We start from the raw sequence: 25,962 nt of genomic DNA on the forward strand, positions 1-25,962 counted from the left end.
GTTATTCTGTGGAAGGAAAATATACACAACTGTAATGGATGTAAAACAGTATTTCCATCATCAAAGAAACGTTTATATTAAATCATTAACAACCATATATCCCCATTTTCTGAAAATATCTGCTGAGAGCATCAGAAGATCAAAGTTGCCCAAGTAAAAATGATGTTAAAAAGTAATTTCGTCAAACAAAACAATGACATACAAGCATGATTAAATGTAAAGAAAACAATAGTCCCTCCTAAAAATCACAAGAAACAATGTCGGGAAATAGAAGCAAATTCATACCTTCACTATTAGGAAACAGTTAATGTTGGTAATGTAATTCCGACTGATGGCCTGTAAAAAAACGGTGTAATAGTTGTAACTAACGTACCGAAGGATCCCGCGAAAAAATGAATGCCACTCGCGTACCTTTTTTGAAGTAATCTTCGCGCATCAAGGTTTGATTAGTTTAACGGTCTGGTTCTTTCATTTTTTAGAACTCAGCCAGCGACTTTATTCACTTGTATCACTGACAGCTGAGCAAGCCGACGCTGCTGGAACCTTAGGTACGTGGGACCACTGCCTGCTCTTAGAAAATGAATTTACATACATTCACAAAGGGGAAGGTCTCCCTTGGGGACCCATTCCCATTTGTGAATTGGTTTCCACCTACTAGAAGTAGGTAGTAAAATGCGAATATTTTGCAACCGCATTTCGGTTGCAAAACATTCATGCATACCGATGCGATTCAGTATTGGGAAGGGACGCCCTAAACACGCCCATTCCTAATAGCGAATCACAAACCCATTTTGCAATTCGGTAACAGGCTGCAAAATCGCAAACTACAGTTAGCTGCATCAGAAGAGCATTTGTTTGCGTTCACTAACGGCCGATACTGCGAATCGGCCGATTGCGAAGGCAAAAAATGCTTGGTGCATCTGGCCCAGAGTCCTAATGCCAACGAAAACTAATTTAACAAAAAAGGAGGGGAGAGGGCAAAACGCTTGGAGGTGACTCTGCAGAGAGGGCAAAGTCCAACACTGACCATGATTTGCATTGCTGCGTTCGTTTTTGAATTCTGTGTGGTTACCATTCATATTTTAGGCACTAGACTAGGATTTTAAAATAACCATTTTAAAGTACCTCTTCTGTTTCTTAGGGCTATTTTTTGTGTGTTATGCACTGATGAACCACTCAGTGAACCACTTCATTCCCATTATTTATTCTAGCTCCAACTAAAAAGCTGACCATGATAATTATAAACTGGTACTCATGAGAATGTTCTGGCATGCAGGAGGGTGGGCAGAAAACTAAAGTGGCCTGCTGTGGCTTTCTAACAACGGAACAAAGCACAGTGCAGGCAATGTCACTTGTTCACAAAAAGTGGGGTATTACCCAGCTGACCAGCCTTAGAAAGGCCCTGCCATATGTGAGATAAAAATTATGAAGGAAGGTTGTGCTATGGTTAGAGAGACTTAGGGTTGTTATACGGCGTATAACACCAAGTGAGTATTCAAAAAGGTGGAGAATAGTCAGAGGACCCGAGTGTGCAAGCAAGTTGAACAGCAGCTGCTAGCTTATGGCAGTACAGTGCTCCTGAATTTTCTCAAAGTCAGAAAGGCAGTAGGGAATGAAATAGAATATCTGGCATCGGGATCTGACCATTTACAAACATTGTGCCTGGACCAGCAGACTGGTGTATGGTGAATAAAGAATAGGTCCTTGGGATTACAAAACTAACCCTTAAACCCAACAATAACTAAAAGTAACCTATAACACTGCATTAACCAATGCCCTTGGGTTCCTGAGTAGCATGCTACTTGCCGAGAACAGTGCTTTAACACTCAGTCAGGGATAGTAAGCGCATTATTGATGCAATTGCAATACAATACCATCTCGGAAATATTCAATGAATCTTAACTCCCATCCCGTCAACATCAAACATATTTTCACACAAATACATACAATAATACATTTGGTAATATGCAAAAACCTAGACATGTAGATTTCAGTAAAAAACAACAACCATCATACAAAAACATTCTATAATATAAACACACAATGAGCATTTTAAGACTTATAATTACACCTGATGGTCATAACATACTCATGTTCTCATTCCCAGAAGCGTAACACAATACAAAACACATTTACACAAAAAATATGCTGCACCTTTTCAAATCGGTCACTCCAGCTATTTAGTCAAGTCATCTTAGAAACCCTTACACACTCATCCACATATGTATTGCCTTTACTTATCAATGCCATTGCTCCTTCCAAAAGGGGTTGCACAGAGGAGGGAGCGAAGCTCAATTTAAGACCTTAACTTTAGAACTTAACATATTTGTAGGTTTTGTAGTGAAACACCTATTACACTTTATTAACCTCAATTCGCTTTTCGTTTTAATTTTTAGTGAATATATGTAAATATTTAGAGAGAGACAAACAAAAGCTTTTTTTAGGAAAATGTATTCAGCTAACAAATATAAAATCAGTTTTACATAACAGTCCTACAACCATCAGTTGTAACCATAAAGCGTCTCATGTAAATTAATTTTCCAGTTGGATTCCTATATCTCCAAATTGCTAGTGACTATCAAAACAAATGTGCGCCTAAAAATCAGATTGCCGCTTATCACCAAAACCTAAACATTAACGAGTCAATCATATTTAAAAGTATCGTGACAAACATGCAGATTGTTTTCTTGATCACGGACATGTTTTAAAAATTTTGCAAAGATCATAGCAAAATACATTACAAAAAATAAGTTATCTGTACACGAACTAATAACTCACCTTCCTAAAACAAAAGATCAGTCAAAACCATAGAAACAAATGCCATAACATTTCCACTAGATAGGAACTAAGGAGTGTAAACACAAACAAAGAACAAATATTTCTTGGCCAGCGTCAGTTCTTTAAACCTCTGGCTTACCATCTCATTTTTCCCAGATAGGCCTTCTGGGTTAACTAGAGGCAACTTATGCTTGTCCGCAGTCTGCCCCGATGTCAGTGAGGTTGTGCATCAGAGCTTACATTTTTTTATTTAGAGAGCTGCCTACAGTAACCCCCGCATAATTCTCTTAGTAGATCTTGTGTGGCTAAAACAAATCTGGGGCAGCCAGCGAGTCCACTGCTTTCCATCTCGATGACTCAAGACAATGAACGCCAATTAATACTAAATAGTGTTTTAGGTTAGTTTTAGTAGTAGCCCTAAGGCAAAATGGATACAGCGCAACAAGATTCATTTTTAATTTTGGTGAAATCCCTGCATTGATTGTTGGCACATCAGAACACAAAACACTGCTTTGGAGAACAGGCTACATACTAAAGCCAGGAGGAAATTGTCAGTCTCAAGCACTCGTCCTGAACTTGATCCAATTAATCCTGTGAATGCTTGAATCAAACTTCTGCTTCACTCATGAGGAAAAAAGGCCATATAACAAAATAAGAATATCTCGATAACAAAACAAAAGAAAATGCTTGAGGAGCGCTCCTCCATTCTGCTATCCAAAACTGGATCCACATCTCACCAACGTGTTGTAGATTAAAAGAGGGAAGCAATTTCACATTTTATGGACATGTCTGAATGCATAAATAAGATCAAAAGAATGTGGTGATTGCTTCATGCAACTACCTGTGATTGTAGTATGAGCAAACACTCAAATATTAATTGTTACACCATCATACGTATTACGTTCAGAAATCCTCATTTCACGTCACAGCTAAAGAGTATGTACCTGGTTATGATTCCATGTTACCGGAATTTCAAATTTATGAACTGTAGATTCACTTTCAATTAACATTAATGTTTAACATGACTTTTTTTATTTGTTTACATTTTTTAAGCGATTCTGAAAATATATGCAAATCATATTCTGCAGCTGCTTTTCATGTACACTTTTACATGAGCTTTGTTTTTTGACGTGTAGCAAATGCACCCAGTGATGCCTTGCAGTTACACCCCTAAGCATCTGTCAGATTACAGTGTAAAAGTCTGATGGATTGCGGTGGGGCTGATATCCCCTGTGGAGTGTCTTGTTCATGACACCTCTGAAGTCTGCTTGCCCTCTTTTCTTGCGCTTGAGTGTGGCAAAAGCAACCCCTATGCAAGTCATGACGAGGAGACTTTGACTTGCATTAGGTTTTTGTTAGTAGACCCACTGTGATTTCCTGTATTTTTGAAAAATCACCATTAAAGCATAAGACGGGAAATTACCAGTAGCAGTGGAATTAATATTTTACATAGGTATTTCCAGTCGCTCGACAGCGGAGGCAGGTAGCATATAGCAAGGCGCCTTAAGATGCCATCTATAAATCAGGAATTCTATTGCCTTTTAAAACTTCCCCATGCTGCTCATGGGAGCCACTGTCAAGAGGTTTATGGCGCTATCAACAATGTAACAGGCGGTGACTTCTTCATTTTAGTGGATGGTGACAGTGGCAAATCTAGTGACATGGTTTTCGTTTGCCCATACAAGCTCAGGGTTGTAGAGGATGGTCTCAAATTTATGAATTTTCTCCTCGGGCAGTTTTGAAGATGCCTCTGTATTAGATGTTGCTATATGATGGTTTAGCTCTTTTTTTCTCCTTCCAGGACTTACAATTTCAATCAGATTCATTCTCAAAGGATTGGTTTTACCTTCTGTATAAATTTGAAGCAGTCTCAAAAGACTTCCTTTTAGCTCATTGAGGGTTTTGGCAAAGAATGTTCTGCATATTTTGCAGTAACAGGCATGCGGTCAGGGTAAAACCAAGAAAAGTATTGCGTCAGTGAACACCCTCGGTTTTCCACAAAAGCACAAACCGTAAATAGGCTATTTCTAGAGCATTTTTCCATTGTAAAATTCAATAAATTTGCCTATACCAGAGGTAGTAGCGGAATATTTCAAAACAAAAAAGTAATATTTCTGAAGCAGCAACAATCTTAAATGATATGGCCTTTGGGAAGGGGAGGCTGAGAGCACTGTCACCTAATCTCCCACCTATTAGACTGACATCTCGTTTTTCCCAATGTCCATGCTGAGGATTACTTTATTGTAAAATTTCGGTGGGATTCCAACTTCAACGACTGGGAAATGTTCAACATGTGAACCTATGAAAGATTAAATTCAGAAGAAGTGGGATTAAAACATCCAGCATTCTACTATTATGTGTGATCAACACTATTAATTGTGCCACACAACATTTTAGCGGATAATATGCCTAAAAAGATATACCCCTAACGTTCCAAAAGAACATCACACCATGAAATGCTTATTCCACAAGCATTTCCTGGCATGCTTCACTGGTACCAACAAACAGGTTTACTTGCTGACAGAGTGGAAAGGTAGAACTGTGCTAAATCTAGATCCTATCACATAGGAGACAGAATTGTTTCATACAATATTAATGCTTATGCTCAAGAAATGACGAAGGGTTTTACAAAAAAGCGCTGCAAAATGCATTATATCTTTTGAAATTCAGTACAGCAGGAGGAATTAGAAACTTATTTTGTAACTGCAGGGGTACCAACTGTCTTTTTTTTTTACCAGTTACAACAGACAAAGCTGTAGTCCCAAGACTTGTCCAAAAGCCACAGTTAGCAGCTTGCTGCGATTGTTGCTCTTATCAACCAGTTGTTGTCAGCGAATTGGAAGTGGTTTAGCGTGTATCGGTTCAAGTACATGATAAATAAGAACCAAGAAGAGGCTTCCGAGGAAAATTAAACTTAGAATTGAGACCAGGAAATAACGGCCTATGAAGAAAGTGTCCACAATCTGGAAAGAATGAGAAAGAAGCTCTGTTAACAATCGTAAAAAATATAAATTCATGCAATTACATGGTATTGATAAAAGTAAAAATTACGTTAGCTCTAAACAATGCCTTTACTTTTTCTATACGATTCCACTATTTGCAACATTTAAAGAACGTAATGTCAATTAAAGGCGGATTTACATTACTTTAACTTTGTCTCGACAAGTTCTGAAACACTTCCAAGGAATTATTATTAGTACAGGAGGTGTTGATGCAGTGATCCTGCAGAAATAGATAGGAGTAAAAGTTCTTTGTAACCTGCAGTTGGAAGATGGGGCTTGTGAGAAAGAATGGCAGCTTCTGTTGAGCATATTTCTAGTAACACATTTGTAACTTGAAGAAATTCCTTATGATACAATCTGTTGGATACCACTATGTTACAAAACCGTATGCATATATGAGCCCATAGTTGGATTTAATGCTTAGCTGCTAGTGCAGTGAATGGGCGCCTGTTGACAATACAATGGTATTCTGGGAAAATGGTTTGGTTTGTGCCAACAAAATGTCAGTTCGACATAGGGATAGGGATGGTGGGGGTTTTTATCCCCACAGACTTTGGAGTGCGGGAAGGTTGAAAAGGGAGAAATCCACCCCCACTCCTGGCCCAGAGTGTGTAGTGGAAACTGAAGAGCAAACCGTGGTAGAACATCTCTCTAAAGACATGCTGCACACTGCAAACGTCTATCTGAAGCGCTGTCAGCTCTGAAACAAACTCTGTCTAAGGTCCAAAGCCTCTTGTTTTGGAAATGATTTGACTGCGGCCATTGAGGGGATGATCCTCTCCTAAAATGTGTCTGATTGTGAAAGCAGGCAAGCAATAACATAAATAGCGTCTTAGGTGAGGCAATACACATATATATATTTATATATACACATATCTTAATACGATCCACCCTGGCAGTCGAACGTTCGGTGGGTGCTTCAGTGGCAGGGGTGCTCCCGCCTTTGTTACACAACAACTCCCAAATGAAGAGCACTTACAGGGTAATTCATAGATTTTGTTCCTGCAAATGCATTTCAGCATCTGCCTTCATCAGTGCATAAAATACAAATAAATGAGCACTGCTTTTCGATGTTTAGATCTTTCCATGTGTCTTTTATTGGTGGGACTGTGAACCAATCACTGAACGGCAACTCCAACGTCAGGGAAATATGTGAGGAACATGAAGGCATCGATGTCCCATAATGCATTACAAATGTTCATTTATTTGCGTTCCCCAAATTCAGGTAAGTTATTACACTTACCTTTCACTGTTCTTTTTTGTTATTGCTTTGCCGCTGTTCCAGTCACCTCCTTAGTTCCTGGCTGTGCCCATCTCCCTCGCCTGCTGCTTGATTTTATTTGTGGTCATCCCGTAGGTGTCCCTCTTATGAAGGGCACCTTGGACTTGTATAGTCCACATCCTTTGTGTTGCCGGGCCCTGAAAGCAGTGGTTCAGAGTTGCCAACACAAACTGCGTAATACGATCCACCCTGGCAGTCGAACGCTCGGTGGGTGCTTCAATGGCAGTGGTGCTCCCGCCTTTGTTACACAACAACTCCCAAACGCAGAGCACGCACGGGGTAATTAATAGATTTTGTTCCTGCAAATGCATTTCAGCATCGGCCTTCATCAGTGCATAAAATCCAAATATAGGAGCATAACTTTTCAGTGTTTAAATCCATCAATGTGTCTATATAAATATATATATATATATATATACATATATATATATATATATATATATATATATATATATATATATATATATATATCACTCCAGGCACCCCCCCCCCTTGTGTCTGGACAAAGCCATACCTATCTGAAGAGCTCTAATTAGAGCGAAACACTGTGTCAGGGGTTGCTTTTACACATTTTAGGTTGCCTTGAGTTGGTATTTTACCAATTCAAAGCTGTAATATTGTGCCTGGAGTGATAAATGGCTTTTGTTATTTTACAGCTCTGCAAGGACTGCACTGTACTAGTCCTATGCTTAAAGACTTTGCTGTTTAAATGGCAAAAGACTTTGTCATTTTCTATCTCGGCGTGGATAGCACTGTGCTAATGCTATGCTTAAAAACTTTGATAGAAAAACAGACATTTGAGGTGAGCAGATCTAGAGAGTCGCTGGTGTTTTGAGTGCTCTAACAGGAGCTGCTTTCCACCTAAACTGAGACCTACCCAGAGTTTTCTCCTCCTTTTTTGCATAATTTATGCGTCACTCTATGCCTGAAAGGGTTTTGTTTTGACTTAATACTGGGTGCTCCCTTGTGTCTGGACAAAGCTATACCTCTCTGAAGAGCTCTAATTAGAGCGAAACACTGTGTCAGGGGTTGCTTTTACACATTTTAGGTTGGCTTGAGTTGGTATTTTACCAATTCAAAGCTGTAATATTGTGCCTGGAGTGATAAATGGCTTTTGTTATTTTACAGCACTGCAAGGACTGGACTGTACTAGTCCTATGCTTAAAGAAGTACTAGTCCTATGCTTAAAGACTTTGCTGTTTAAATGGCAAAAGACTTTGTCATTTTCTATCTCGGCGCGGAAAGCACTGTGCTAATCCTATGCTTAAAAACTTTGATAGAAAAACAGACACTTGAGGTGAGCAGATCTAGAGAGTCGCTGGTGTTGAGAGTGCTCTAACAGGAGCTGCTTTCCACCTAAACTGAGACCTACCCAGAGTTCTCTCCTTCTTTTTTGCATAATTTATGCGTCACTCTATGCCTGAAAGGGTTTTGTTTTGACTTAATACTGGGTGCTCCCTTGTGTCTGGACAAAGCTATACCTCTATGAAGAGCTCTAATTAGAGCGAAACACTGTGTCAGGGGTTGCTTTTACTCATTTCAGGTTGGCTTGAGTTGGTATTTTACCAATTCAAAGCTGTAATATTGTGCCTGGAGTGATAAATGGCTTTTGTTATTTTACAGCTCGGCAAGGACTGCACTGTACTAGTCCTATTCTTAAAGACTTTGATAGAAAAACAGACATTTGAGGTGAGCAGATCTAGAGTGTCGCTGGTGTTGAGAGTGCTCTAACAGGAGCTGCTTTCCACCTAAACTGAGACCTACCCTGAGCTCTCTCCTTCTTTTTTGTGTGTGTGTATATATATATATATATATATATATATATATATATATATAAAGATATATATATATATAAAATATATATAAAATATATATATCCATCCACGGATTGCCAGTGGGGTATCTCTTTTTGTACACCACCACCCGTCTTCGCTATACGAGGTCTGGTCCTATATCTCCGTGTTTCAAGGTGCAATTCAGTGTTGGCACTTGAGCTTGCCCTCGTTCTGCACGACGGAGTTCATAGTGCACTTCGGTGCCCTTTTCCTGCATCTTCAGAAATAAGGGTTCTTTGCGTTTCACTCCCTGGGGTGGTCCCCCGCTTCAGGATAGTCTTTTCTTGAAGCTCATGTACTATACAGTCCCACTCTAATGTGTGGGGTGCACTTCCCCCTCCCAGTCAGAGGAGGTGGACTGGAGATCTGATGATCTGCTCAACAGTTATGCAGGTTCCTCTTCACAGCTCCTGTTGGCACCTTTGGTGCCTCTGCTGCCACTCCCTTCGGATGTGTCTTTTTCTTTGGGTGTCACCCTACTCTATGCCTGCGGGACAGCTCCTCTGAAGCAGGTCATCCCTGGTCCTGCGCCCTGCGTCACTGTCTCTCATGGGCGAGTTCTCACCTTGGCCTTCAAGCTGCCTTGTTGGGCAGCCCCATGCTCGTTTTGGCAACACCACCTTGTCTCCGTGGTTGTTGGCTCTCTGCATGTTTCAGTGGTGGTCCGTGATTGTGACTAGGCGTGTACTTGGAGTGTCTTTTTGTTTCCGCCTGTACTTCCTAGCCGTTGCTCAGTTCCTGCCTCTTTCCCTTCGCTTCCTGGATGCTGCCTCTCCGGCCTCTCTTGCATAGGCTAGCCTGGTAGGCTCTAGTTACTTCTCTCCATGTTGTCTTCTAGCTGTGGTTGGGGTCAACTTAGTGCGCCATTGAGCTCGGGGAGTACTCCTTCTTCATCCCTTCGTTGTGGCTCTCTCTTCTTTCATGGGATATGGCTAGTGCAGTTTCTTCATCTCTTACTCACACGGGTATGGTGTCGTGCCATTCTGGTAGTTTTGTAATGCCTTGTCTCCTGCTGTCTTTTGCTCTTCTGAGCTACTTGGGTTGTTGTCTGGCTGCACCGCCACACCCGTCCCCATAATCTGTCACTCTTTGCCGCCTCAGTGCTGTCGGGCACTTTATGTCGTTTTGTTACCTGGGGTAAGGATGTGGTATCTATTCTAAGTTAAGGAATCTGCAGCTAGATGTCTCTATCAGGTGTACGAGTTACTTACCTTCGGTAACAATGTATGTGGTAGAGTCGTTGTCTAGCCGCAGATTCCTTAACGCATAACCATCCTCCCCGTTCTGCGAGGACCTAGCCAGGTGGCCTTCTCCACTATGCCTCCTTTCAGTTGCCTTTGGTTTTCTTCCAGGGTGCTCACCTTGTTGCGCCCCCTCTAAGAATTGCCATATGCGGCTGTCTCCATCCAAGTGGCTTCTTTCCTGTAAAACAGTGCTTTTTAGTTCACCTTCATCAGGAAATTCTTCTTCTCCTGTTGCCTTCCCTCCCTCCCGCTTTCTCCATTAACTCAAAACTCTTGTCTCCTCTATAGTCGTCTTCTTTGGGGAAGCTGCTGGGTTGTTTTTCGGCATTCCATTACTGTGGGGGAAATGCCATTCTTGTCATACCTTCTGGCAGAAGATTGTTGTTTTTACTGTGCTTCGTCCTTGTTTGCCGGCACAGTTCTATGTGGTAGGCAGGTACAGTCTACCTTTGCCTGTTGAGATATTCTTCCCTTTTCCTCAGCCTTTGGGAAGGGTACACACTTCCCTTTGCGGGGTTCTTACTCAGAGCTTACTGTGCCGTTACTTCTTCACTTATGTGTACACAGTGTCTGCTACTGTCTTTTATGATGGTGTTTTGCACAGATTTCTCATCCTTCGAACACTGTTCCCATACTTTCACAGTGTTGTTGGTGGCTCCGCGTTCTGCTGTGGAAAAGTTTCTCCGAAGAAAACTGACGTCTGTGTGCCGGGAGGGACTTATATGACCTCGCTGACATCACGTCTAAGTTAAGGAATCTGCGGCTAGACAACGTCTCTACCAGATACATCGTTACCGAAGGTAAGTAACTCGTACGTTGACGCAACATGAACAAGCACTGGCGTTGCCAATAGGTCTCGCAGTAGGAAAGTTGGAGCTATTGGTTTTGTAAATGACAAAGCCCTTTATGTTTTGAAAATGGAAACAAAAAAAAGGCATTGTTATTTGCAATTGTAATAGCTCCAACTTTCCTACTGCGAGACCTATTGGCAACGCCAGTGCTTGTTTAATAGCCGGCTGAGAAACAATCATTTCTGCATCAGAAATACAGAGCTCGGCTGCCTACAGCTGGAAATGGTTTCTTCCCTATTACAAGGCAGAAGGTGTTTTGAAAATGGAAACAAAAAAAAGGCATTGTTATTTGCAATTGTAATAGCTCCAACTTGCCTACTGCGAGACCTATTGGCAACGCCAGTGCTTGTTTAATAGCCGGCTGAGAAACAATCATTTCTGCATCAGAAATACAGAGCTCGGCTGCCTACAGCTGCAAATGGTTTCTTCCCTATTACAAGGCAGAAGGTGAAAATGCGGGCAGTGCCAGTTGTCACTTAGCAACAGGAGTCTTTCAAGGGTGAATGCGGGCAGAGGTAAGGATGGTGACCGTTCAGGAACATATCAAACAAGTAACAAGAGTGAGGCTCACCCCAAACACAGACACACACGCGTGCACACAGTCTCTCACACACGCAAACCAATAAGCATCAGACACAAACACGCACAACCAAAGACACTATACAGAAATGCAACTGAACTGATTAAAAAAAAGTGTGATTAATTAACAATATGTGAACTTACAAAGTGAAGGCGGATTTGTGCCATGGCGGAGCGGGGAGAACTCTGGGGGTGGAGGGAGGAGGTCCGGCAGAGCAGCAAATGCTGCGGAGGAGGAGTGAGTATTGAAAAGGCATTGCCGCCTCATTAAGGGAAAGGTTGTGTTTGCGACGAGTGGGGAGGGGGGAAGGCTCTTAATGCAAAGCAAGAGAGGAAAAGCAAACAACTTTAACAAGGGATTCAAAGTGACAACGCTGCTGTGCGCGTCCATGCTGTGTTGGAGGTGGGAGGGTTGTTCTTAATGATGAAAGTGGGCGCCGTGGCACCCATGCATATTAAATATATGCGCATAGCGACCAATGAAGTGGGCAACGTGGCATTTAGAAAAAAAAAAGCCAAATTAGTGCCAAAACGAAAATGACAAAGCCCTACAGCGCTATAAAACAGTAGTTTCTGAAAGCACATTGTAGCACACCCTTCTTAGTCACAATACATTCTAACAAGCATTGGCAATTCAAGAATAGGTTGTAAATACACACGTGTCTCTGCCGGGCTACTGTAGTCATGACATACGGACAGCAGCATTTCTCAGCTGTTTAACAATAATGATCCTATGTGAGAGCAGGCATGTCTCGCCCGAGTTGTAATACTGATTAACGATTCACCATGTTGCCAGAAATAAAAGAGAAAAGTCACAAGCAGAGAGAGATTACTCCGTAGATGAGCAGCCTCGAGGCTGGGCTGCCCCTCCTGCAGGGAAGAGTTAAAGGACAGCAAAAGGTTCGAATAAACTCGACCTAAACAAGCAAAAGCAAATGGTGGGGGCCTGAAGGAGGAGGGGGTGCGAGGGATGAGTGAGGATGGGGTAGCAGGGGAGGGAACACGGCCTGGGGGCATAGGGGAGGAGAAGCCGCAGAGCGCACGCTGGGCGAAGCCCTTTGATGTGCTGTGAGCGGCCGGGAAACTGAGTGAAACTGAAAGATCTTTCTCTCATGCTCGCTCACAGTGCCAAGAAGAGCGTGCTAGATTTAGGAAAGCGCATCACAGCGTGAGCTATTTTTAAACCTCCTTGCACGTGCGGCCATGGCTGAGTCAGCACGTGTGGCGCATGGACAGTAGCGCACAGGCGCAGTGACGCTGCACATAGTAATCCTTTAATTCTGTCCAGGGACAAATAGGTTTACGTGGATGCAGGGTCACCACATGATGTCCTGAAGTCTCAACTTGAGCTAGCATTGTTGTATCAAAAACTGAAAAAATTGCAGGAATCAATTATCATGAAAAAGGTAACGTACAGCAAAATGCGCTTCATACCTAAAACGTGTCCAAAGGAATTGAGTTCAATCTGGATGTGCATTTATAGCATGCATACCATGCGTGAAGTAAACCACTAATGCTAAATATTGGCCCCTCTACTGTTTTACTCACAAACATGCCCGGGAAAAATCCTGCCCAAACTCGAAAATGACAATTACTTGGTGCTCGTGCAATCAAAGAGGCAGTTGTATGATGGTAAACTGGTCTCTGACGCTTGGGGCGTTACACTAACACTAAAGACAAACTGCCAACATATCGGTCTTCTATCATTACAGATGAGTCAATACACATATTCGGAAACGAACACGAAAACTCCAGATACCTCTAGAAACTTGCATAAGCTAACTAGCCGAAGCCAGGAACTCGCCCAATGCTCCAGTGTGCTAAATACAGCCCATACGTTTGGCGTTCGGACAGTTATAACACTGCTATTTACAGCAATTAAATCTGAAAACAAAGTGAACAGTCCTTAAGTTAAGGCTAGTTACAACCTCCTAACCAGTGCAACGTGTGATATACAGTGTGTGGTGCTTAGGTACAAAAACGTGCCTCAATCCTTTCTCGGGAATGCCACCATCACCATACTCCGTTCACTAAGTGAGAAATACGGACGCCTTTTAAACAGACTGTGGCGTTTGTCAAAAAGTAATGTGACCTAAATGTTGGCCCAAGTAAAATCTACATGGGAACAACAGACTATGGATAGTGCACAGGTTGTGAATTAGTAACACAAGAAAAGTGCTCCGTACATGCTGGAAAGCCCTTACTTATTTAGGAATACTAAACATTCCGAAGCCTAGAATTTTGAGAGTACATGTTTTCATGATTAAACAAGACGGAGGGAAGGCAGAGAAGGGGAGGGGGGAGGAGAAATGCGACACGGCGGGCAGGGGAGGGGGCCGAGTTAGAGAGAGGCAGAGACAAGTTAGACTGAACTGTCTGTTCAGAGAGTGGGTTGGTGGGTAGGTAAACAAGACAGAGGGAAGGCAGAGAAGGGGAGGGGGGAGGAGAAATGTGACACGGTGTGAAGCAGCAGGGGCCTTTGAAGTGAAGCTAAGCTTCACTTGAAAGGTGTGGGAGGAGTGCTGCTACGGCCTGGGGGAAGCTGGCTGGGGAGGGGGAGGAGAAATGCAAGTTTATGGCCCAAAAGCGCGTGCCTGTGGCCACGTGAACTTAATGAAAACTGCAGCAAAAAGCCCGTGGTGGTTTCACGAGGATTTTGAGCACTTGAATTCTCGGTCCCTCAATGCGCTTGCACGCATTGTAGGTCACGAGACCTAAAAATCACATTGACAAGTGTCAAAGACTTAAGAACATTTAAATATCGATGTAATAATTTGACCTTGCCCATTGCCTTGAAGAAATTCGAAGAACAGGAACACAATTTATATGGTGTATAAAACACAACAGAAAAATATATTACAATTCTAGAAAACATTTCAACTGGGTAACTTCATGAAGATTAAGTGAAGGAAGGCATTTAAGAGCCATTTAATTTGCACACACGGCATTTCATATTTACAGGACACAATTTGAATTTTTCTTTTGTGTGTGGGGACTTTAGTGTGAGTATGGTAAGCAAACATTCCAAGGACCCACTAGGTAAACATAGCATTTCAAATAATTTGTAAAGAATAAACAGAGAAACGTCAGCATTTTTATATAATTTTTGAATAAATGTTATATTTTACGTAATGCACCCCAGTAATAAGTTTAACTGGTAACGTCTGAATTTTTTTAATAGCACCTATTGAGTGTTTGTGCAGGACTGTGGGATCCAGTGTACACCTCACTAAGTATAGGGATAAGACTAATATTATATAGAACTCTCAATATAAGGCAGGAACACCACTCACCAGTGGTAAGGCAGGGACAGTGCTAGGAGGTAGCGCTCAGGGCAAGAATAGCAAAACTCAGGCTAGATAGGACATGTGATTTTTCTCACTCCTCCCTTTCTGTTCCTTCTTATGAGCACCTAGGTTGAGACAAGCATTAGAAATGCAATAGGTCTCGTATTTGTTTGTGTTAGAGCTATTGGCGTTGTAATTGGCAATGTCTTTTACCCATTAAATACACTTGTAATAACGTTTGTTTAAAAAACTACAGACATACATAGGAAAGGAAAAGAAAGTTACGCTGTTTAGTATATGGGAGTAAAACATTTTGTAACCCAAGAAATCAAAAGTTTGAATGAGGGCTAGCAAGGAGACTGAATAGCATTCACACCTTTTTTATTTGTGAAAGACAAGCGAAGGGAGTGCCAAGGGCAGGGAAGCGGTAGAGTAAATACATAACATGTGCAGCGTTTGGAGTTGTTGTGGGCAAAGCAGTGCTAGAAGGAGCCCACAGCGTGAGTTATAACCCCTGTACGAAACGTCAGTAGTGGGGAGAGAAGAACTATGGAAGTGGGGATCGCAGAGATGGGACTTTATCATCCCTATGGGCTGATGCAGAATAGAACACGGGAGGTTCCGTTTCCAGGTGGGTGCCTGGAGCAGAGAGGGATGCTGCGAGGCTCTGCGTCCCCTCACTTCGTGGATCAGCTGCGGCAGGAAGTGTGTGGAGCTGAAAGTGACACATGGAAACTTTAACAGCAACAAACCGGAGGCAGCCACAGAGAAGGTGCTGCAGGAAGCTGGGGCTTAGATTCCCACCCGTGACGCCTGTGCAAACTTAACATCCAATCCCATGCAGTCCCCACGAGTTCCCCTAGCTCTGGCAATGTCGCAGATCAATAATAAGGCATTTAAGTAATTACGAAGCACTTACTTTTCTGCCTGAGCTTCGTGTGAAAGCAAGGCGGTTGAGGCCGGTGAGGAGGGTGGAACAAATGGAGCAGGAGGTGAATGGGCTTGGATGAGCAGCGCAGCATTGCATTAGCGACAAACTCCCTGTTCTGCCTGAGCTTGGCGTGAAAGCAGGGCGGTTCAGAGGCTGGGAAGGGGGTGCAACAAATTGAGTGGGAGGTTAAATGGAGGTGTGCGAGCCGTGCTGTGCAAAAAAAAGAAAAAAAGGTGGGCCGCCAAAAATAAAGCGTGCACCCGTTTAAGAAATGTGTACACACGCTGGTGCTGCACTTATAAAGTGCAGGCGGGTACATTAGTGCCATGGTGGAGTGGGGAGACCCCCCGGGAGAGGAGGTCGGAGATCGGGTAGAGCAGCGAAAGCTGTAGGAGGAAGGTGGAATCAGGATAGAAGAAGCGGTGCTGCTTCATTAGGGAAAGGCTGTGGCCATTGTGAAAGTGAAAGCACGGTATGGCATTCTGTAAACAAGCAGCCCAAGCGGAGTGGTGGGGCGGGCACAGGGAGACAAGGGAGAGTGGTGCAGGGGAGACAAGGAGGCACAGCAGCTGCCGCCCTGTGCGCCACTGCTCGCTACCGGGGCAAAACGCCGTGGGAGTGAACCTCTCAGAAGAAGTGGTACATGCACCCATCTTTAGCCATTTGCAGTCTTTAATTCCAAAAATACACAAGCAAAAGCCAACCCAATGCGTGGGAGGAGTCAGATCCACTAAGTGTAATTACAAGAAGCCTTGCTGAGCAGCACATGTAGGCTGCAATAGGCTCGACCTAAAAACGGGTGGTCAGATTTTATGACGACATATCCACTTAGATTTGAGGAGTTCAATTTGCACTTTCTTTTCTTTGTGTTCGTTGTGTTGTTTTAAGCCCTAATATATATTCATTAGTCGGTAGCTGACTGAGGATTAGGATTAGTTATGTAACCTTGTAGCATTGCACTGAATGCTATGAACATTTCTTCAGTCATTACTGTTTGGTTGGTAGACTGTTCTCTATATTTTTGTACTATTAGAAAGGATTCAGTTCCATCAACCCCAACCACCAAAAAAAAAACACACAATTGGCCCATCACCCAGCCCCATCATGCCTGCGCCTTCCCTTCTAAAGCTGTGCTCTTTAGCGCTGCATTGACAGGCTCTCAGGGAGACCTATCAGAGCATGCCCCATTTCCTTTAGGACACAGCAACAGTGAGAAACACTTTTGTTTCCCACAGTTGCTATGTCATAGCCGTGAATAACCAGATTTAGAATTGGGTCTTTATGATAGCTGTGCTCAGTGAGAATCACAGATAACAATGCACAATACGACAAAAGAAAAGCAAAATAACTTCTTAGGACTAGGGTCATAAAAGTATGAATATCTTCTTGTATTGGGTTATGTGTAAAAAAGTAGATTCACCTAAACACTAGTATATATACACACATCTGCACATAATGCCCATGAAAGAACGTAAAAATGCATCTTGTTACCTGAGTCTCCTTTACTGGATCTGGAGTTTGAGTGGCTCGAGGAAAAAACACCAGGGTAAGCGTGATGATAAGAGCAAGGAAAAATACTAAAATAACAGACAGTCTAAAAGGAAAATAGAAAACATTATAAATTGGAGTTTGAAATCCAAAAGTATGAGAACACAAAATAAATCGATTTTACTTTTCCAAATGCTTGTTTTCCTTACTGCAAATTTCGTAAAACTGGGGACTAAATAATTTGCTAGTGCACTGTCATTTACAGACCGCACATTTTCCATTTAAATGGCCACTATATTTTGCAGACGTACAGTTTAACTGAAAAACTATATTGCACACAAATGACAAAGTGAGGAAATCTGGTTTCAGTGAATATTTATCATTTGTGCATCACCAACTAAAGTGCCTTGAGTTGTTTTGATCCTATTAAGGGTTAAGAAAAGGATTTTTAAGTGCCATAGTGCATACTGGAAACTAGACATTTAAAATATGAGAATATCTCTGCAACAAAGAAATTAGAACTATATATGTTTGTGATAAAGCAGACAATAATTGCTGATAAAACATGAAAAAAGTAATTTGAAAACAACACTATTGGTATTAATTGTAACTTACCTGTAAGTAAGTCTTTCCTCATTATCAGTTTACCATGTGCCTTAAAAGACCAATGATCAACTACCCAGCATTTGCATATGAATAAGGCCCAGGAGGGTTGAAACATGTTATGCAGTACTGTGCCATGATTAAAATTAATAACGTTTTTAGCTTATATACCAGCAGGCGGGCTTGTACTTCTTGATGGAGGAGTTCTGTTCAGTTGCAATATATGGTGGTGATTCCCACCAGCGAGCCCCAACCCAAGAGGATGGGCCTTCCTCTAGAGTCATGTTACTTCTGGAATATATATATAGAAGGAATATGCTACTTACCAGTATGCATCTGTTCTTGGCATGTAGGGCTGCTGACATTCATATCTTGTGGATAGATCGCCGCCTAGTGTTGGATCCGAATGATTGCACATTGTTGTCCTGGAAGAGTCTTTGAAGTATCACGAGATAGGTGGCTCCTCCCTCGGACTACAGTGCGCATGGGCATCCTCTCCATCCTCAGATTGTTTTTCGCCATTGTGGCAGGGATGGAGTATGATACAGTAAGTGATGTCCATGCTAGAGATTATTTCTGAGTGCTACAGCTGCGACAGGCACCGGGGAGGAGGGAGGGCGATATGAATGTCAGCAGCCCTACATGCCAAGAACAGATGCATACTGGTAATTAGCATATTCTGTTCGAGGCATGTGGGCTGCTGAATTCATATCTTGTGCATAGAATGTATAGCAGTCTCCCTTTAGCGGCGGTTGCCCGTGCCAGCTGCAGCAGTCTGAAAAAGAGTCTTGAGTACAGCCTGTCCTACAGCTGCTTGCTGTTTGGAGTGTACATCTACGCAGTAGTGTTTGGTAAATGTATGTATGGTAGTCCATGTGGCTGCTCTACATATGTCTTCTAGAGGAATGTTTCCTAGGAAAGCCATGGATGCCCCTAACTTGCGTGTTGAATGCGCTTTTGGGGGAACTGTTAATGTGCGTTTAGCTTTCTGATAACAAATTTGTATGCACTTAACAATCCATCTGGCTATATCTGATTTGGAAATGGGGTTTCCTTTGTGCTGTGGTGAAAAGGCAACAAACAGTTGCTTAGTTTTTCTGAAAGGTTTTGTCCTGTCTATATAGTACAGGAGAGCTCTCTAAACGTCCAGGGTATGTAGAGCTCTTTCTGCCACTGAATCTGGATTTGGGAAGAACACTGGCAGTTCTATAGCTTGTTTGATGTGAAACTGGGATACCACCTTCGGCATAAATTTAGGGTTTGTTCGTAGCACAACCCTATTTGCGTGAATTTTTATGAATGGCTCCTGAATAGTTAGAGCTTGCAGCTCACTAACTCTTCTAAGGGATGTAATCGCCACTAGAAAAGCCACTTTCCACGTTAGGAATTGTACCTCACATGAGTGTAGAGGTTCAAAAGGTGGTCCCATCAGTCTGGTTAGAACTACGTTCAGGTTCCAGACAGGCGAAGGTGGGTGTCTTGGAGGAATCACTCGTTTGAGTCCCTCCATGAAAGCTTTAATAGCAGGTATTCTGAAGAGTGAAAGGTGCTGCCTGTTCTGAAGATAAGCTGCCACCGCAGCTAAATGTATACGTATGGAACTGTAAGCCAGATTGCATCTGTGCAAATGCAACAGGTAACATATGATGTTTTGAGTAGATGCATCTAGCGGATTTATGTCATTATTGGTACAATAGATGACAAATCATTTCCACTTCGCCGCATAGCATGCTCTGGTTGTAGGTCTTCTTGCCTCTTTGATAATATTCATACAGTCAGGAGGCAAGTTCAGGTAACCAAACTCTATGACTTTAGGAGCCAGATCGCAAGGTTCAACTGTTGCGGATCTGGGTGCTGAATGTCGCCATGGCTCTGCGTTAAAAGACTGGGTGTTAATCTCAGCCTTTGATGAGGCACCACGGAAAGTTCTAGGAACGTGGTGTACCATGGTTGCCTCGCCCACGTTGGAGCAACTAGGATGAGTGTCATTGAGTGTTGTTGCAGTGTGCGTGCCACTAGTGGTATGAGCGGGGCTGGGGGAAAAGCGTACGCAAACTTGCCTGACCAGTTCATCCATATCGCATTGCCCTTAGACTGCGGATGTGGAAACCTGGCGGCGAAGCTTTGCCATTTTCCGTTTTCCCTTGTGGCAAACAGGTCTATCTCTGGGTGACCCCACTGCTGGAAGTACGGTTGAGGCACTGAGGGATGTATCTCCCACTCGTGCATCTGGTGGCTGTGTCTGCTGAGCAGATCCGCCATTTGGTTGTCCTTGCCTGGGAGGTGTTCCGCTATGAGGAAGATGTTTCTCTGAATGGCCCACTTCCACATGCTTTGAGCTAGGTGTGACAACTGTGGAGAGTGTGTCCCTCCCTGCTTCTGTATGTAGTACATGGCAGTCATGTTGTCCGTCCGGATCAACACGACTTTGTTGCACAAATGTACCTTGAACGCCTTCATTGCCATGAAGATTGCCATCAGTTCCAGCAGGTTGATGTGCATCTTCTTCTGCTGTGTCGTCCACAGCCAGTGCACTGTGTAATGGAGGACATGCGCTCCCCATCCCAGGAGAGATGCGTCCGTTGTCAGCACTATTTGTGGCACAAGCTCTAGGAACGGTCGACCCCTGCAAAGGTTTTGTGGGTTCCATCATTGCAGAGAGTGGTATGCGCGACCGGTCACCAACACTAGGTCTTTCAATTGTCCTTGAGCCTGGTTCCACTGCTGTGCCAAGCACTCCTGAAGCGGACGCATGTGTAGTCTCGCGTGAGGGACTATGAAGATGCAGGAGGCCATCATGTCTATCAACTGCATAAACACCCGTGCCGGGAGCGAGTGTTGGGGTCTGAATCCCTGAATCAGCGATTGAATGCTGTTGATTCTTGCTGAGTTTTGCTGTGCCTTCGCTGCCAGAGTGTTTATTGTCGCTCCCAGGTACTGTTGTACGTGTGCGGGTTGGAGATGAGACTTTGTGTAGTTTAATGAGAATCTGAGGCTGTGTAGGAGGTGCATGCCCAAGTTAGCTCCGTCGTCTCCTCCTGTTTCCTATCCCTCCGTCTCATCCGAAAAATATCCCGGTACTTCTCCACGGACGCCCTCAAATCCATAGTCATGGCCCTTATCACTTCCCGCCTTGACTATGGGAATGGCCTCTACGTGGGCATACCGGCCTTCGAAACTCGACGGCTACAGGCCATTCAAAATCAGGCAGCCCGTCTTATTTTCCACCTTCCCAAATCCTCCCACATCACGCCTGTACTCAAGTCCCTTCTTTGGCTCCCTGTGCACTTTAGATCTTTTTTTAAATTGGCCTGTTTAGCCTTCCGGGCTTATACCCACTCTGCTCCCCTTTTTATTGCTTCCTTAATCACTCCTTACACCCCGGCTCGCACTCTCCGTTCTTCATCTCTCTCTCTTCTCCAAGTCCCCCGCTTCTGCAAATCCCGAACAGGGGGCACCCGTTTCTCGGTTCTTGCCCCCCAGTTCTGGAATAGTCTTCCCCTCTCTATTCGCTCTATTCCCACCTACCCCTCTTTTCGCAAAGCCCTGAAAACTTTTCTTTTTGCCCAGGCCTTCCCTTGTTAGCCCTCTCGGATGCTCTGTAGAGTCAGGTACTAGTTCTCAGCGCCAGGAAGCCGCTTGGCCACAGTGCGCTTTAGCAAGTCCCTTTTTTCATTTCATTTCATTTTCAGGTGAATAGTGCGGGACATGTGGTCGGCACATTGCTGGGCTGACTTTGCTTGGATAAGCCAGTCGTCCAGATAGGGGTAGATGTGAATATGATTTCTCCGTAGGTGCGCCGCTACTGTCGCTAGGCACTTGGTAAACACCCTTGGGGCCGTTGTCACCCCGAAAGGCAGTACCTTGAACTGGTAGTGCTGATTTTGTATGGTAAACCGGAGATACTTCCTGTGTGCTGGATGTATTGGTATGTGGAAATACGCATCCTTTAGGTCTAGTGTTGCAAGGAAGTCTCCCTGACTGAGTAATGGTAGAACCTGCTGTAAAGTGAGCATGTGAAAGTGTTCTGACAAGATGTATTGGTTTAGGGGCCTGAGGTCCAGTATTGGCCTGAGAGACCCGTCCTTTTTGGGGATTAAGAAGTACAGCGAGTACACCCCTGTACCCTGTTGCTGTATAGGGACGAGTTCTATGGCCCCAGTTTGCAGCATGCTGATGACTTCCTGCTGCAATAAGTCTATGTGCTCTGCGGACATAGGACGGTGTTTTGGGGGCATGTTGGGTGGAGTGGAGATTAGCTCTAGACAATAGCCGTACTGAAGTTGTCTCACCCACCTGTCTGTGGTAAGGCTCTCCCAGACTGGCAGGAACTGTTGTTATCTGCCCCCGACCGGCGTTACATGGTCTGGGGCAGTGGCAAGGTGTCACTGTCTAGTATTGGCGGAGGATCTGGTGTTGTTATTCCCTCGTCCTCTGCCCTTGCTGCTGTTGCCATGGTATCCACCTCTATTGTTCTTATTATAGGTGGTTTGTGTGCTCCCTTTATTGTATGGAGTCTGCTGGGATGCCTGGCCTCTTGTAGCTCCTCTGTTACCGGAGCGACGACAGGAGCCGCCTCTGAATTGTTGTGACTGCAAGGCACCCATAGATTTGGCTGTCTCTGTGTCTTTTTTAATCTATTCTAAGATTGTGTCCACATCAGGACCAAATAAAAAATCAGGGTTCACAGGCTGATTTAAGAATGTGGTTTGAATCTCAGGTTAGAACCCAGAGATGCGCAACCAAACATGTCTTCTGAGCATGACGCTTGTGTGGATGGTCCTGGCTGCGGTGTCTGCTGCGTCAAGCGCACATTTAATGGATGCGTTGGATATCAGTTTCCCTTCTTGTATCAGTGTTTCTGCTCCCTCTTTGTAGGCATCAGGCAAATGTTGTAGCAGTAGCTCTAGTGTGTCATAATGCGCCCTATCGTATCTGGCTAATAGGGCCTGTGTGTTTGAAATTCTCCAGATATTAGCTGCTTGAGCAGCTACCCTTTTCCCAGATGCTTCTAATATTTTAGACTCCTTGTCTGGAGGAGGAGCATCACCAGTAGTTTGTGAGTTGGCACGCTTACGAGCATTTGATACCACCAAAGAGTCCAATGGCAGCTGTCCCTTAATGTATGTAGGGTCCACAGGCGCCGGTCTGTATTTTCTTTCAATTCTGGGGTTAACAACCCTTGCTCTTGTGGTTTCTTTGAAAATGACTCCTGCGTGTTTAAGAACACCTTTCAGCATTGGCAAAGTTTTAACTGATTTCTCTGAAGTGGAGAAAGTGTCAAACAAGAAGTCCTCTTCAATTGGGCCAGCATGCATTTCCACATCATGATTCAGTGATGCCCTTTCTATTATTGCGTTAAACGCAGCTGTATCTTCTGTTGGTGAAGTTTTGACAGGATAAGAAGGAGTATCAGGAATAGTCTGTGACTCACCTGGGTCAATAGGGTCTGCTCAGGCTTGAGTCGGGTCATCCTGATCCGTGTCCGCAGGGTAATCATATTGTTCATTATAGTCATACCCCATATCCTCAGTAGTGTGTGTGGGTGAGTATGCAGAAGTGTCTTGGCCATGGTAGCTCACAGTCTCAAAAAGGACAGGTGATGTAGAAGAATCCTTTGTCTTTTTGAGTGGAATTTTATATGATTCCAGAGGATTTTCTGGCCTGATCTTCCTTTGATAAAGGGTAAGTCTGCCAGATTCGGAGTCGATATATAGCTTCGACTGTTCATCATAGGAGGGCTCTTGGTATACAATGTCCTCTTCTACAGGATGACTCCTTTTTCCCATTGACACTGTCTTGGGTGTCTCAACCCCGGTTTTCGGATCGAGCGCATTAGGGCGTGCTGTCGGGGGCAGTCCGAATTTTATCGGTGGCATAGAGTCTTTAGACAGACTGACCTTTTTCAGGGCCGGCGTCGATAGAGGTCCGACCGACTTTGCCCTTTCGTCAATATGCTTTTGGCCCTGCGTCGACCTCGGTGCTTGTTGCGGCGGCGGCGCGCTCTTTTGCCTCGGCTCGACGTGCTCCTTCGAGGCGCCTTTGGGTTTCGGCTCGAGGGCTTTGACGAGCTGTGGCCTGTCGACTCGTTGCTTCGGATCGAGAACCCTCCGAGACTCGAGTCCCTTGTTTGTGTCGCTGTCAGTCGACGTCGTCGGTTCGACGCGCTTGACTTTTGTGATGGACTTTAGCGCACCGATCTTTGGCTCGACGCCCTGCATTTTTGACCTCGCATGGTCGTCAACACTTTTTTTCTTTGTCGAATCCGATGTGTTCGAACTCTTCGATCCGAAGACTGTCTTCAGCAGTTTTGGTTTCGCTTTTGACTCGATGGCTTTCGGTTTCGCTTTCAGTAGTGCGACCAATGGCTCGTGTGATATATTCTTAGCCGGGCCGAGACACGGGGCTATAGAACGTTCGTCAAGATCTTGGCTAAGGCCTTCCGGCGATGCCTCGACCTGAGCCCTTGGAAGCCTTTCAGTGTCTGTTCCGAGCTCCGTACCCACTGTTGGGCCTGGTTCATCGCTTGAGTCGTCATCGACGGCTCCGATGGGGGATACGTCGTCCCTTACCTCGACGACGTTTTCATTATCGACGTCTTCTTCGTCGTCTTGATAATAGTTGGAGTCATGCTCCGAACCGGGATCAGATTGCTGTTCTGGATCCTGAATCTCGACGACCTCATCGTCTTCTTCATCGAAGATATTCACCGGGTAGGGCGCTGGCTTCGTCATCGTTTGCCTCGCTGCACGTCGGAGCCTAAGCGTCTTCTTTGACCTGAATCGAGCACAAGCTAGACAGTTGTCCTCATTGTGGTCTGGTGATAAGCACTTGTTGCACACCGGGTGTACGTCGATGTGCGGGTACTTAAGAGTTACAAAGGGGGCATCGTTTGAACGGGCTCCGTTCCATCGACGATCGGGCCTCTGGTGTCGAAAAGGCCACGCGGCTCTCTTCGACCTCCTGCTCGAAAAGAACTGGAACAAGAACTCGGCACCGATCGAAATAACAATACCGACGACCCCGAAGGCCTTTTGGCCTTTAGAAAAGTTTCCGAACTTGAGTAAAGGAAAATAACATCCGAACCCAATGGCGGAAAAAAACAATCTGAGGATGGAGAGGATGCCCATGCGCACTGTTGTCCGAGGGAGGAGCCACCTATCTCGTGATACTTCGAAGACTCTTCCAGGACAACAATGTGCAATCATCCGGACCCAACACTAGGCGGCGATCTATGCACAAGATATGAATTCAGCAGCCCACATGCCTCGAACATATAAATGCGGGGGCCGCGCTGCCCCCCACAGCCCCAGGCAACGCCCCCTCCCCAGGGCTAAACATAAAATGAATGCAGGGAGGGCCCGTACAGCCTCTCCTGCAGCTCCGGGGACCACCAGCTCCCGGCAGCTGAAATAAATTAATGTACGGAGTCTGTCGCAAACCCATGGCCCTGAGGACCACCACCTCCCTGGAGCGAACTTCCGCAAAAGAGGGGGTGCGTAGCCCCCCCACCCCGTGGAGCCATTTATGTCCCTCAGGACCTCCACCCCTCCCCCAGGGCCAGCTCCTGTAACCTACCGAGGTGTTTACACACCCGGGGGGGATGGGGTAACTCTTTGCTTTTACTTGGTGGAAGCTGACAGATTACACCAAGCAACAGCAAACATAACTCCGCTTTCTGCAAGCCGGAGCTGTCAAACAGCTCCAGCTTGCAGAAAGAAGAAGTTTCATCTGTTTCCCTGCACGCAAATATGCATGCAGGGAACAGATGAAAACATTTCCTCAGACGGACAGGGAGCAGCATTTCAGAAGCTCCCTGTCTGTCAGAGCAATGCAAGCTCCTGCAGGAGGCATGGAGCCGGTTGGGTCCGCGGGGGCTTTGAGGTTTCCCTTCGCAGTACCATTGCACAGAGGGTGCCCTGGGACCTCCAGGTGACCTGGCTGGGCCCCGGAGAGGGGCCTCTCGCTGCACCCTCCCCCATATGTTTATAGCCAGGGCCATGGGGATGGGATTTCGGGGGTCGAAATCGTCCCAGGGACGAAGGCCACAAGGTCCCCCTCCGCCACTGGAGAATGGCCAGG

The 25,962-nt window shown here is 44.6% G+C and overlaps 1 protein-coding gene across 1 annotated transcript in view; it reads right to left on the reverse strand.

The window, feature by feature from the left end:
- Positions 1 to 2,265: 2,265 nt before the first annotated feature.
- The window catches only part of LOC144823118 (transmembrane protein 218-like), a 42,166-nt gene continuing 18,469 nt past the window's right edge, over positions 2,266 to 25,962 (reverse strand). Inside the window, exons 3-4 of the mRNA XM_078681312.1 lie at positions 17,281 to 17,383; positions 2,266 to 5,741 (exon numbers count right to left, since the gene is read on the reverse strand). Of these exons, the coding sequence (XP_078537438.1) occupies positions 5,607 to 5,741; positions 17,281 to 17,383 (238 nt within the window). The 3' untranslated portion in view covers positions 2,266 to 5,606. The remainder of the gene's footprint in view (positions 5,742 to 17,280; positions 17,384 to 25,962) is intronic.

This window comes from Lissotriton helveticus, chromosome 3_1 (assembly GCF_964261635.1).
Source record: "Lissotriton helveticus chromosome 3_1, aLisHel1.1, whole genome shotgun sequence".
Lineage (NCBI taxonomy): Eukaryota > Metazoa > Chordata > Amphibia > Caudata > Salamandridae > Lissotriton > Lissotriton helveticus.